The 15,114-nt window shown below is 39.3% G+C and overlaps 1 protein-coding gene across 2 annotated transcripts in view; it reads right to left on the reverse strand.

The window, feature by feature from the left end:
* LOC112244887 overlaps positions 1-14,995 on the reverse strand; it is a 46,040-nt gene extending 31,045 nt beyond the window's left edge. The window contains exons 1-4 of one of the 2 annotated variants that reach the window (XM_042299339.1): positions 14,906-14,995; positions 14,691-14,732; positions 4,510-4,623; positions 4,101-4,163 (exon numbers count right to left, since the gene is read on the reverse strand). In XM_042299339.1, coding sequence (XP_042155273.1) covers positions 4,101-4,163; positions 4,510-4,623; positions 14,691-14,723 — 210 coding nt within the window. In that variant the 5' untranslated portion in view covers positions 14,724-14,732; positions 14,906-14,995. Of the gene's footprint in view, positions 1-4,100; positions 4,164-4,509; positions 4,624-14,598; positions 14,733-14,905 lie in introns of both variants that reach the window. The other variant, XM_042299337.1, reaches the window with a different exon arrangement.
* Between the last annotated feature and the right edge of the window lie 119 nt (positions 14,996-15,114).

Genomic DNA, 15,114 nt, shown 5'->3' on the forward strand with positions numbered 1-15,114 from the left:
CTACATGTTTTGTAAGTAGGAAAACCTGCAAAATCGGCAGTGTATCAAATACTTGTTCTCCTCACTGTATATACTACCATTCAAAAGTTTGGGGACACATAGAAATGTCATTGTTTTTAAAGAAAAGCATCTATTAAAATAACATCAAATCGAACAAAAACACAGTGTAAACATTGTTAATGTTTGAAATTACTATTGTAGCTGGAAACGGCAGATTTTTTATGCAATATCTACATACACGTACAGAGGCCCATTATCAGAAACCATCACTCCTGTGTTCCAATGGCAGTTTTGTGTTAGCTAATCCAAGAAGTTCAGCATCCCGGAGTTGCTTCTTATTTAATGAAGCTGCCAGTTGAGGACTTGTGAGGTGTCTGTTTCTCAAACTAGACACTCTAATGTACTTGTCCTCTTGCTCAGTTGTGCACCGGGGCCTCCCACTCCTCTATTAATTCTGGTTAGAGACAGTTTGCGCTGTTCTGTGAATGGAGTAGTACACAGCGTTGTACGAGATCTTCAGTTTCTTGACAATTTCTTGACAACACAGAAGTGATGGTTGCTGATAATGGGCCTCTGTAGGCCTATGTAGATATTCCATAAAAAATCTGACGTTTCCAGCTACAATAGACATTTCCTATGTCTACACTGCATTTCTGATCAATTTTATGTTATTTTAATGGACAAAAAATGTTTGCTTTTCTTTCAAAAACAAGGACATTTCAAAGTGACCCCAAACTTTTGAACGATATTTGCAAAAAAATATATGTGGATTGGAAGTGATGCAGACAATTACATTGATGGAAGCTACAATCTATCTGCAATATTACAGCTAATCTACCCACTGAAAAAAAACATTACCAACACATCAACAGCTTCTCATGAACTATTATGGCCTGTCTGTAAGATGCAACACTTAACCACACACCTTCCTAAATATGTCTTACACTTCCTAACCCCCTGAGATCCCCCTAAAGCCCTCCCCTGCATGTTGCCCTCCCCAGGGGAAACAATATACAGTTGGGCAAAAAAGTATTAAGTCAGCCACCAATTGTGCAAGTTCTCCCACTTAAAAAGATGAGAGAGGCCTGTAATTTTAAACATAGCTACACTTCAACTATGACAGACAAAATAAGAAAGAAAAATCCAGAAAATCACATTGTAGGATTTTTAATTTATTTATTTGCAAATTATGATGGAAAATAAGTATTTGGTCAATAACAAAAGTTTATCTCAATATTTTGTTATATACCCTTTGTTAGCAATGACAGAGGTCAAAAGCTTTCTGTAAGTCTTCACAAGGTTTTCACACACTGTTGCTGGTATTTTGGCCCATTCCTCCATGCAGATCTCCTCTAGAGCAGTGATGTTTTGGAGCTGTTGCTGGGCAACATGGACTTTCAACTCCTTCCAAAGATTTTCTATGGGGTTGAGATCTGGAGACTGGCTAGGCCACTCCAGGACCTTGAAATGCTTCTTACGAAGCCACTCCTTCGTTGCCCGGGCGGTGTGTTTGGGATCATTGTCATGCTGAAAGAACCAGCCACTATTCATCTTCAATGCCCTTGCTGATGGAAGGAGGTTTTCACTCAAAATCTCACGATACATGGCCCCATTCATTCTTTCCTTTACAAGGATCAGTCATCCTGGTCCCTTTGCAGAAAAACAGCCCCAAAGCATGATGTTTCCACCCCCATGCTTCTCAGTAGGTATGGTGTTCTTTGGATGCAACTCAGCATTCTTTGTCCTCCAAACACGACGAGCTGAGTTTTTACCAACAAGTTCTATTTTGGTTTCAACTGACCATATGACATTCTCCCATTCTTCTTCTGGATCATCCAAATGCTCTCTAGCAAACTTCAGACGGGCCTGGACATGTACTGGCTTAAGTAGGGGGACACGTCTGGCACTGCAGGATTTGAGTCCTTGGCGGCGTAGTGTGTTACTGATGGTAGGCTTTATTACTTTGGTCCTAGCTCTCTGCAGGTCATTCACTGTCTTCCATTTCCTAATATTTGCTCCCACAGTTGATTTCTTCAAACCAAGCTGCTTACCTATTGCAGATTCAGTCTTCCCAGCCTGGTGCAGGTCTACAATTTTGTTTCTGGTGTCCTTTGACAGCTCTTTGGTCTTGGCCATAGTGGAGTTTGGAGTGTGACTGTTTGAGGTTGTGGACAGGTGTCTTTTATACTGGTAACAAGTTCAAACAGGTGCCATTAATACAGGTAACGAGTGGAGGACAGAGGAGCCTCTTAAAGAAGAAGTTACAGGTCTGTGAGAGCCAGAAATCTTGCTTGTTTGTAGGTGACCAAATACTTATCTTCCACCATCATTTGCAAATAAATCCATTAAAAATCCTACAATGTGATTTTTGGAATTTTTTTCTCAATTTGTCTGTCATAGTTGAAGTGTACCTATGATGAAAATTACAGGCCTCTCTCATCTTTTTAAGTGGGAGAACTTGCACAATTGGTGGCTGACTAAATACTTTTTTGCCCCACTTTATATGGTAGTATATGGTCTGTCTGTAAGGTACATCACTTGCCTACACTGAAGTGATTGTTCCTCTCCCCAGGTGAGAAAACCTTTAAATCAGACCTTCATTTGTCAGAGACCTTGTTAACCCATAAACCATAAACTGGGGCAAGTTAAACTGTTAAAACTTTTAAACTGTTAACCAGCAAGTTAAAATGAGGGAAGGCATCCCGACTCCGTGCTGCCACACAGCTCACACAGCTCTCTCCCCCTTGGGTTGTGCCATGGCGGAGATCTTTGTGGGCTATACTCAGCCTTGTCTCAGGATGGTAAGTTGGTGGTTGAAGATATCCCTCTAGTGGTGTGGGGGCTGTGCTTTGGCAAAGTGGGTGGGGTTATATCCTTCCTGTTTGGCCCTGTCCGGGGGTGTCCTCGGATGGGGCCACAGTGTCTGACCCCTCCTGTCTCAGCCTCCAGTATTTATGCTGCAGTAGTTTATGTGTCGGGGGGCTAGGGTCAGTTTGTCATATCTGGAGTATTTCTCCTGTCCTATTCGGTGTCCTGTGTGAATCTAAGTGTGCGTTCTCTAATTCTCTCCTTCTCTCTTTCTTTCTCTCTCTCGGAGGAGGACCTGAGCCCTAGGACCATGCCCCAAGACTACCTGACATGATGACTCCTTGCTGTCCCCAGTCCACCTGGCCGTGCTGCTGCTCCAGTTTCAACTGTCCTGCCTTATTATTATTCGACCATGCTGGTCATTTATGAACATTTGAACATCTTGGCCATGTTCTGTTATAATCTCCACCCGGCACAGCCAGAAGAGGACTGGCCACCCCACATATGCTCTCTCTAATTCTCTCTTTCTTTCTCTCGGAGGAGGACCTGAGCCCTAGGACCATGCCCCAGGACTACCTGACATGATGACTCCTTGCTGTCCCCAGTCCACCTGACCGTGCTGCTGCTCCAGTTTCAACTGTTCTACCTTATTATTATTCGACCATGCTGGTCATTTATGAACATTTGAACATCTTGGCCATGTTCTGTTATAATCTCCACCCGGCACAGCCAGAAGAGACCCCACATAGCCTGGTTCCTCTCTAGGTTTCTTCCTAGGTTTTGGCCTTTCTAGGGAGTTTTTCCTAGCCACCGTGCTTCTACACCTGCATTGCTTGCTGTTTGGGGTTTTAGGCTGGGTTTCTGTACAGCACTTTGAGACATCAGCTGATGTACGAAGGGCTATATAAATAAATTTGATTTGAGCTCTCTCGCTCTCTGTTTACCTCCTGTAACTTCACACAGTTTATAAGTATTTTCAAACCATTTCCCTTCCAGGTTATTAACAACCAAGGCCTCTTTCATTACATTACATGTTGTCTTCTAAATGCAATTAGACTATTGCGTAAAGGTCGAAAGGAGCAAGAGATGTAATGGACTTGAATCTCCTTGACAGATGTGAGAGCATTAGTTTCAATCAGTTTGCCAGCCTGGCACATCTTGAAAGTGTAGGTACTGTCTTGACACTGACTGATTGTGATGTCGTTTATCTTTGGTATACCATTCTTTATCTGCACAAATCAAAGTCATTTTGTTGTGAAAGATGTAATTGCAGTGAAGTAGGAAATACTCACCAAACTCTGGCGCTCAGTGAATCCGTAGGTTATTGACCAGCCATTCTCCAACTGATTATCAATCTACGTGGCAAACAAAGATACAAACATTGACATTTAAAACAGAAGCGTAGAATTGGGCAGTTATGATACTCCAGGAGGACAGTAGGAGTAGGCATGCAGCCGTACAGAATTCCCATCTGCCACATATAGTTCTCGTTAGTTATGTGTGTGGGTCACATAAGGTAAAGAAATTACCTTAGAACAATAAAATAAGTCTAACTTGGGAGGAAACCTTAACATCAATACATTCCAGGCATGACTTATGACTGTTTGAGTGATTTTAATGATCTGTATCTCAACTTGATATTTCGTTTGTAGAGTCTGTTGATATTACTGCATGATTTGGTGTGGTATGAGGTGTCCTCACCAGGCAGTTGAGGTTGAGGAGGTGACCCTTGGTCACAGAGTGCCGACATGGGCCAGGGACGCCACCCCACGCCAAAGGGAAGCACATGAGGAAGAGGAAGCACAGATGCCTAGCCTACAATGGACATAACATTATCATTACATTATGACCCTTATTACTGCTGCTACTACTACTACTTCTGCTAATACTACTACTATTACTACTGCTTTTACAAACTACTACAGTACTACTACTATTACTCGATAGCACCACAACAACAACTTGTATTTCTACAGTACTACTGCTCAGGGATCTACATCTCAAAGTGTTGTGAAAGGAGAGCATAATAAAGGAATATTGATCAATAATGTTCAACAGTGAGTTCCAAAATTATAGGCACAATGGTGCCTTTCGTCCACACTTGCTAACTTAATATCATATTACGGGAATACAATTCTAAGTCACATGGGGATTGACACATTTTTTTAAATATGTTTTCAAATTTGATATTCAATAGAATCATGCTATTTTTCTTACATAGCACCTTATGGCCTGTCTATTTGAGAACATTTTTTAGTTTTTGGTGACAAACTATTGAAGGCCATGTTGAGAGCTGGGAAAAAGCTAGACAATCTGCTCCCAATTCCATACTGTTGCAGAACACTGGTTATAAACATCTGGAAAAGCTAACGGTTAACAATAGATACTAGATCAAAATGTCATAATGCTTACTGCCCAAAATTGCTGATAGTACTGTTTTTTCACTTTATTACAGAACTGAGGCTCTACAGAGGGCCAGACAGAGAAACAAATGTGGCATGTGTGGCAAATATAACAGATGTGGCAAATATAACTTTACAATATTAAGGTTTACCTTGGTGTAAACAGAGGTGACCCAACACAAATAACATATACACACGTGCACAGGCATGTGCGCACACACTTCACTCTTACCAAGGAGATCCTCAAGGAACCTTTGCTAGTCAATGGATTCTTATTTGCACCTTTGGTTAGTTGAGGGGTTCTTGGAGGAACCTTGTTGCTGGCACTTGCGGAGCATTTAAAATGTATTTTTTACTAGTGGATTTGCCTGACAGACTCAGCAACCAAGTCAAGGAAAGGGGGGTACCGAGTCAGTTGTCCAACTCAATGTATTCAACTGAAATGTGTCTTCCCATTTAACCCAACCCCTCTGAATCAGAGAGGTGTGTTTTTTTTGCCTTAATCAACATTAACAGGGAGCAGTGGCCTTGCTCAGAACAACAGATTTTTACCTTGTCAGCTCAGGGATTCGATCCAGCAACTTTCTGGTTACTGGCCCAAAGCTCTAACCACTATGCTACCTGCCGCCCCACTGAAGTAAAGAAATGTAGCTAGTCTAAGGCTCAATCTCAATACTTCCACTTAGCCCTCCCCATCCATTTTGCGTTATCCCGCAAGCCGTATGGATTGGGAATTGTGCCTCAGTTAAACTTTGAGTGAAGCGTAGTGCCTTTTTAGTCCTCTAGCTGGCCTTCCAAATGAAGCAAATTGAGTTTGTAATGACAGGTTTTTCTATCACTGAATAAAAATGTTTTCCTAGTTTATTATCAGTAGATACATTGTATTTATATTAAACTATATGTATTCTAGTGGTGGCATTCTGTCAGAAGATTGGAGACGTAGCTTTCATAATGTTCTTTTTGGCCACCTGTGAGAGTAGTTATCATTCCTGTGTTCTGTTTTAAAGTCATTAAAGGTTAAGATTGAACACGACCAGTTCTGCAGCATTGTTAAAAGCTGACATACAAGTGTAGGATCTTAATTTGATCACACTTTTGTAACTGAGAAAAATGTAATTCTCCGCTGAAAATACAGACTAGCTTTGTGATTTGTGAAACCTGTACTAACATGGTTATATAAATAGTATTTCGCTTTTCATGTAGCCTACTTATGTACAGCTAATAGCCTAACCACCAATCAAGCAACATTATGGACTAAACGTTAAAAACCTGTGGCTACAGGATTATTTTGCTACGACAATACTGGTCAAATTAAAATCCTATATCTGTAAGTGTATGTGGTTTTAAAGAGCCAAGTAGCCTTCCATTGCTACAGGTCAGCATTTTGTTACAATACAATATTGATAATATTTAAATATTGATTAATAATATTGATTATATAAAAATATGAATGTATAATACATTAATATTAACAATAACAATGATAATCATGTAAATACCAGTAACAATATATTATTTAAAAGGTTCAAAATGGAACCCTAACCCTAACTTGAAATAACAAAATACTATTGAAATGAAAATGAAAAGGTTCCCCACAGTGGCAATCGTTTTGACCCCCAAAAGGTTCCTGGGGGCTCCTTTTCTGTCTGGAGTGTACTTCAAGGTAATAGCAGTAATAGTCCTCCCCAGCAGGGATCCGGCACTGTTTCAGGGAAGATTTTGGCACATTCACATACTTTATGGAGATGGTTCTCCACATAATCATGTCCAGATGGAATATATGGGCTTATTTCCTTTCCTTTCTTTCAAGGCAAAAAAACGGCATATTGTATCTAATTGATTAAGTATGTTTTGCAATGGTATAAGGTGGTATTTGGATTCCTAATAGTTTATAATAAGAGTTTGTTACTTATGGTTCCGGTGGCATTGAAATGTGTGGGTTTCTCGTAGATTTCCTTTGCAAAATAACTATGAATTAACAGACTTATTTTAAAATAATTGTCAACATGTAACATCTTAATATGGTGTGGGACGTTCGCTGTATTGCAAGAATCAATAGCAGGTCTATTTCGCTCCAGCATCAGGCATATTCTGTCTGTTCACAATTCACCTTTGGGAACATGGCAGCACTCAACACCCGACAACAGAAAGAGTTGGCCACTATTATCTGAGAGATTGTTTGTGAGGAAATTACCTCTGCCCTTGACTTGCAATTAAGACCGGTAAATTATTATCTTGCACTGCTCACTTCTAAAGTGGATACCTACTAAACTGAAGTGGAAAGTTTGGAGATATCGGCCAATGTGAGAGAGGGGCGACAGTCACACTTTATTTGGATAGTCCAAATTCTTCATCTGTAAATGCTCTAGAGATGGTCATACCATCAACAAACTAGTAGTTGATAAGCAACTGCTTGCTAAGGTTAGGTTTAGAGCTACGGTTAGTAGATAGTTAGTGGAAATGTTACTCAGTCTGTATAGTTTGTGCCTTCAGAAAGTACTCACAACCCTTGACTTATTCCACATTTTGAAAAATGGTTTAAATAGATCGAATGCAACATTGATTGAATACATTTTTTCCTCTCACCCATTCCGCATAATGACAAAGTGAAAATTTTAGCAAATGTATTAAAATACAGAAATATGTCGTTTGCATAAATATTCACACCCCTGAGTCAATACGCGTTAGAATCACATTTGGCAGCGATGACAGCTGTGAGTCTTTCTGGGTAAGTCTCTAAGATCTTTGCACATCTGGATTGTACAATATTTACACACATTTTATAGACTTTTTATTCTTCAAGCTCTTTCAAGTTGGTTGATGATCATTGCTAGACAGCCATTTTCATGTCTTGCAATATAATTTTAAGCCTATTTAAGTCAAAACTGTAACTAGGCCACTCAGGAACATTCAATGTCGTCTTGGTAAGTAACTCCAGTGTATTTTTGGCCTTGTGTTTTAGGCTATTGTCCTGCTGAAAGGTGAATTTATCTTCCAGTGTCTGTTGGAAAGCAGACTGAACAAGGTTTTCTTCTAGGATTTTGTCTGTGCTTAGCTCTCTTCCATTTAAAAGAAATCTTAAACAACTCCCTAGTCCTTGCTGATGACAAGCATACCCACAACATGATGTAGCCAACACCATGCTTGAAAATATGAAGAGTGGTACTCAGTGATGTGTTGTGTTGGATTTGCCCCAAACATAACGCTTTGTATTCAAGACATGTAGTAAATATCATTGCAATATTATTTGCAGTTTTACTTTAGTGCCTTACTGAAAACAGGATGCATATTTTGGAATATTTTTATTCCGTATAGTCTTCCTTCTTTTCACTCTGTAATTTAGGTTAGTATTGTGGAGTAACTATAGTGTTGCTGATCCATCCTCAGTTATCTCCTATCACAGCCATTAATCTTCTGTAACCATTTTAAAATCACCATTGGCCTCATGGTGAAATCCCTGAGCGGTTTCCTTCCTCTCCAGCAACTGAGTTAGGAAGGGCGCCTGTATCTTTGTAGTGAATGGGTGTATTGACCCAAAGATATACTCAATGTCAGTTTTTTTTACCCATCTACCAATAGGTGCCCTTCTTTGCAAACCATTGGAAAAACTCCCTGGTCTTTGTGTTTGAATCTGTGCTTGAAATTCACTGCTCGACTGAAGGACCTTACAGATAATTGTATATCTGGGTTATAGAAATGGGGTAGTCATTTAAAAATCACGTTAAACATTAATTGCACACAGAGAGAGACCATACAACTTATAATGTGACTTGAGAGGGACATTTTCACTCCTGAACTTATTTAGGCTTGCCATAATAAAAGGTTTGAATTCTTACTGACTCAAGACATTTCAGCTTTTCATGTTTATTTAATTTGTAAAAATTACGAAAATAATAATTCTACTTTGACATTATGGGGTATTGTGTGTAGATCAGTGACACAAATCTCAATTTTATTTAATATATATATACACAGTGAACTCCAAATGTTTTGGGACAGTGAGGTTAAAGTGAAGGCTGTCAGCCTTAATTTGAGGGTATTGTCATCCATATTGGGTGAACTAAATTACACCCCTTATTTACACAGTCCCCCCATTTTTAGGGACCAAAAGTATTGGGACAAATTCACTGTATGTTAGGTACTAAACGGTATTTTGTCCCATATTCATAGCACACAAATTACTACATCACGTTTGTGACTACAACCCCACCCCCCACCCCCAAACAATAAAACATTTAAATGATTAAACATTTGATCCTAAATAAAAGGGTTTTATCTGAAATAATATTTCAAATGTTTTGCATGATTGTGACGTGGCCCATCCCATACACTTCTTTCAAAGACCCACTCAGACATCAGGCACTGGTCACTTTCATCCCATCTTCGACATAGAAAATATAATATATAATCTACATAAACTTCATGTCATAATGTACACATTGGCTAGCATGGTGGAGGCCAAAGAACAAGTGCAGCATCCAAATGTCCCTCTACATCAGCAAATTAGCACCCTCTCGCCACTTCTTGTGTAATGTTCTTGATATGGTACATGGTGGCTGTTGTTCTAATGAAACACTCCAACAGCACTGAAGAAATTGAGTCTGAAGATAAGTATATTTAAAGAGTTGCTTATTCAAGTAACTCAACTCATGTAAACACCCTGCTTCCAATATCCCTACAATATGAGTACAGCATTTACTAGTTATTTATTTTTTATGGGGTGTGCAAAAGAGCAGAAAATTAAATACAAATATAAAGACCATTTGTGAGCTACTTTATCAAACAGGACTTTCGTTGAAAAAAGTCCGACTAAATTCCAGTTTTTTTTTTAACTTTAAAATGAATAAATTATGTATTTTCATGAAAACATTTATAGTAATATAATCAACTTATTAAATGTTAAAGCTATTTCCTGAAAGAGGAATTCCTAGACTTGAAATTGCCTTTCTGAGAAAAATGCCTCATATCAAAAATGTTGAATAATTGTATTAGTAGCTTCCATTATTATGGAAGGAATTCTAAACTTGCCGAAAATACAAAGATAATTATTTCGACCAGATTCAGAAAAGTATGGATAACATTTTCAACACAGCATCATCCAAAATCTTCTCTTCATCCTGATTGCAAAAAATTAAGGTTCAATCCGTCAATCAAACCTTCCATTGTTGTCACGCCTGCTCCCTCTCTTCCCCCCTTGCCATCGAGGGCGCCAGGCTCCCCAGCATCGCACACTCCTGCCATCATCATTCCGCACACCTGCCTCCCCCCCATCACGCGCATAAGTGATTATTGGATTCACCAGGACTCAATCAGCTCTGTATACTTCTGGCCCTTCTTTGTACACTGTGTTAACAAACCTCCAGACAAGCTTCAATGCCATACAACTCTCCTTCCGTTGCCTCCAATTGCTCTTAAATGCAAGTAAAACTAAATGCATGCTCTTCAACCGATCGCTGCCCGCACTTGCCCTCCCGTCCAGCATCACTGCTCTGGACGGTTCTGACTTAGCTATTTGTAGGTGTCTGGTTAGACTGTAAACTCTCCTTCAAGACTCACATTAAGCATCTCCTATCCAAAATGACCTCTAGAATCAGCTTCCTATTTCACAACAAAGCATCCTTCACTCATGCTGCCAAACATACCCTGTAAAACTGACTATCCTAACAATTCTCAACTTTGCTGATGTCATTTACAAAATAGCCTCCAACACTCTACTCAACCAATTGGATGCCGCCTATCACAGTGCCATCACAGTGCCATCACAATGTTTAGCTGAGTGGAAAATGTAGGCTTTGATGGTAATTGCTTTATTAGTGTTTGGTATGTTCTGATTGGAGGGGCTTCCCCTAAAAAAGAGCCTCTCTTTCAGTTCAAGGGGGGACCATTTTGGATTGAGTTGTTGATGGGGCAGCATTGATTATAGCTGTCCCATAATGTATTATTTTGGTGGCAGTACTGTTGTTTCTCTTCCGGATTCAGTACTTTTGTGGCTCCGCTATCTTATTATTTGATAGAGGTTACTGTAGGTTTTTCAGTGTAGCCTTCTGGACTACTCTACTCGACAACCTCAATACTATGAATTAACACATGAAATCATGTAGTACCAAAAAAGTGGAAAGCCAATAAAAGTATATTTTATATTTGAAATTCTTCAAAGTAGACATCCTTTGCCTTGATGACAGGTTTTCACAATCTTGTCATTCTCTCAACCAGCATCATGAGGTAGTCACCTGGAATGCATTTCAATTAACAGGTGTGCCTTGTTAAAAGTTAATTTGTGGATTTTTTTCCTTCTTAATGCATTTGATACAATCAAGGTAGGGGTGGTATAAAGAAGATAGCCCAATTTGGTATAATAAGTCCATGTTATAGGCAAGAACAGTTCAAATAAGCAAAGGGAAATGACAGTCCATCATTACTTTAAGACATGAAGGTCAGTCAATCCGGAAAATTTCAAGAACTTTGAAAGTTTCTTCAAGTGCAGTCTCCAAACCCATCAAGCACTATGATGAAACTGGCTCTCATGAGGACCGCCACAGGAAAGGAAGACCCAGAGTTACCTCTGCTGCAGAGGATAAGTTCATTAGAGTTACCATCCTCAGAAATCAGAAATTGAATCCCAAATAAATGCATCAGAGTTCAAGTAACAGACACATATCAACATCAACTGTTCAGAGGAGACTGCATGATACAGGCAATAATGGTTGAATTGCTGCAAAGAAATCGCTACTAAAGCACACCAGTAAGATGAAGAGACTTTCTTGGGATAAAGAAACAGGAGCAATGGACATTTGACAGGTGTAAATCTGTCCTTTGGTCTGATGAGTCCAAATTTGAGATTTTTGGTTCCAACCGCAGTGTCTTTATGAGACGCAGAGTAGGTGAACGAATGATCTCCGCATGTGTGGTTCCCACCGTGAAGCATGGAGGTGTGATTGTGTGGGAGTGCTTTCCTGGAACACTGTGATTTATTTAGAATTCAAGGCACACTTTACCAGCAAGGCTACCACAGCATTCTGCAACATTACACAATCCCATCTGGTTTGTGCTTATTGGGACTATCATTTTGATCAACAGGACAATGACCCAACACACCTCCAGGCTGTGTAATTTATTTATTTTTTATTTTACCTTTATTTAACTAGGCATGTCATTTAAGAACTGACTTTTCAATGACAGCCTAGGAACAGAGGGTTTGACTAAGAAGGAGAGTGATGGAGTGTTGCATCAGATGACCTGGCCTCCACAATCACCCGACCTCAACTCAATTCAGATGGTTTGGGATGAGTTGGACCGCAGAGTGAAGGAAAAGCAGCCAACAAATCCTCAGCATATGTTTGAACTCCTTCAAGACTGTTAAAAAAGCGTTCCAGGTGAAGCTGGTTGAGATAATGCCAAGGGTGTGCAAAGCTGTCATCAAGGCAATGGTTGGCTTGTTGGTTATACATGATTCCATGTGTTACTTCATAGTTTTGATGTCTTCACTATTATTCTACAATGTAGATCATCGTAAAATAAAGAAAAACCCTTGAATGAGTAGGTGTGTACTAACTTTTGACTGGTGTATATATAGTAAGTGGACCATAACATAACCATCCATTTGACTGTTTTGCATTGACAAGGCACTTGGCCCAGAACATGAGTTTTGAACTTCTTCAATGTATTTCAACATTATTTTTTTTTAAATAATTAATGTTCATAGTGCATAAGCACGAAATCTATTGTATTCCACAAAATACAGTTGTCCCAAATTTGTCCCACAGTATTGCATCATTACCACCACGCTGTGCTTTTTCAAAATTGTACATATCGAGTCACACAAGAACTGGGAAGAGACGGTGAAGAACAAGGATATGACGTATAATATATTATATATCCACCTCCAAGTAAAGTAACTTGGAATGTGTCAAACGGTCATAAGTCATCTAGACTGTCCTCTATTTGGAAGGATACATCTCATTCTATTGTGGCCGGAGTTTATCAAATGGAAACTGATCATATTAACAAAGTAAACCTGGTAGTGTAATCCCAAATATTAGCAAATTGTCATTAAAACATTGTCATTACCACCACAAATAGGGTCGGTATTGACATTTTCCAGGTTATTGCCATCAGAAAAGAAAGACTTTTTGTATAACTTTTGTATAAAATGGGTAAACCCTGCTCAATATTGCTTATCACATAATCTTTTACTGTTTTTATAACAATCGATCATATTGTAAATACCCATTTCCACAAAGGCATTTCTAACAACATTATCCTGTCGTTATTGCCACACAGTCTTTACCACCATAATCGACAAATATTTCTGAATAAAAAAACGTGTACACATTAAATATCCCCACTCCTCTCTTCATCAAGTGTAAAGCACTTGTTCTCAATAGATCAACTTAAAAATGAGTGAGTACATAACCATTTCGACATGTAATTGCATTGTTTATGGTACTGTACAAACACAGGCAGCAAACAGCCACAGGCAGCAAACAGACATATAAACAGCCAATAAGGAATTCAAATACGTTTTTCGAAATGTGCAAGTGCCAAATCCTATTGACAGATAAACCAAATAATCCCAAACCACATGTTGTTTGTGATTTAGTTGTAAACCAAAATTGAAGGTTTTATGATGTGATGGTAATAACATTTGCAGAGGTAAATTCCATCTATTGTCGAATAAAATGGTCACAGCCAATACCAGGTTATGGCTCCTGATAAAATGAGGAAAGTATTTATTGTGATAAAATTATTTTTTAAGAAACATTTTATTTTAAATATGACATGCCAAAAGTGCCCGTAGTTGCAAAATCACCTATATACAATGACATCTTGAGTTCTGGATAGTGGAGCAGTGTTTAGGGACACCACAACTTGTTATCTACTATGTCCTAAAACCGGGCTCCCCAACTGTGATTTTACTTGCCCCCCCACCCGTACGGCCCCACATGTACAACTATAAAACAAATAAAGGTGTGACATTCTGGCGTCAAAATACACAAACTAGCAGCTCAAAGAACCAACAAGAAGAGCTGAATTATTGAGTCAAGAATTTACATTTTAAAAGATACTTATGTCTTCTTAGATGTTTTGAGTGTGGTACTGTGTGTTCTAGCTGCGCCACAGAAGTTGTTTCATAAACCTGTGACGTGTCCTGGGCTCATTACATGAACAAAAAAAATGCTATTTATTGTCACTCCCCTAAAATCTACTGGCTAGACATCTGGGTATCACATTACAGACTAAATACTTCACAGTAACAGTAACCACTCTGTGCATTGCCTGGGCTTACTGCAGTAAATTACTCAGATGAGTACAATTCAATAACTGTCTTGTCAAATTCACACATGTGTCAATGGCTTAATAAAATACAATTGTTATAGTAGGTACTTACTATTAGCAGCCCATCAGTTGTTACCGCTAACAAAAAATCTTGGAATGATACCAGTAACCCAAAATGCCCAGGTTCCAGAGTAGGGGACATACCTTGGCTTTGTGGGCTGGTTTGTGTGTGTTCATCTGGCTGACCTAGGCAAGTAGAACAGAGTAGAGTCCACTTTTAGAGTCATTGGAGCAGAGTTCCTGTCTTTGGTGAAGATGAGATTATTTCCCACTTGATGTGCATAATGATGAAGAGCAAAGAGAAGGAAAGGACAGACAATCCAAATGAGGGAATGATCAACATCCGGATGTTGACTTACAAGAAGTCTAGGGTCCAATGGTCAACTTTGCTTAGCCATCTCTGTCTTCAATGACTGACTGAGCGAGTGTGGGTGGTGGTGTGTGTGAGTGACCGCCTATCCTCACTGGTACCTCATTGAGAGGCAGAGTCTTAAAACCCCTCCTCTTTCTCTCTTTCTTTCTCCCTCCCCCACCCCTCTCTCTCTCTCTCTCTCTCTCTCTCTCTTGT

Source organism: Oncorhynchus tshawytscha, linkage group LG02, assembly GCF_018296145.1.
Source record: "Oncorhynchus tshawytscha isolate Ot180627B linkage group LG02, Otsh_v2.0, whole genome shotgun sequence".
NCBI classification, from domain to species: domain Eukaryota; kingdom Metazoa; phylum Chordata; class Actinopteri; order Salmoniformes; family Salmonidae; genus Oncorhynchus; species Oncorhynchus tshawytscha.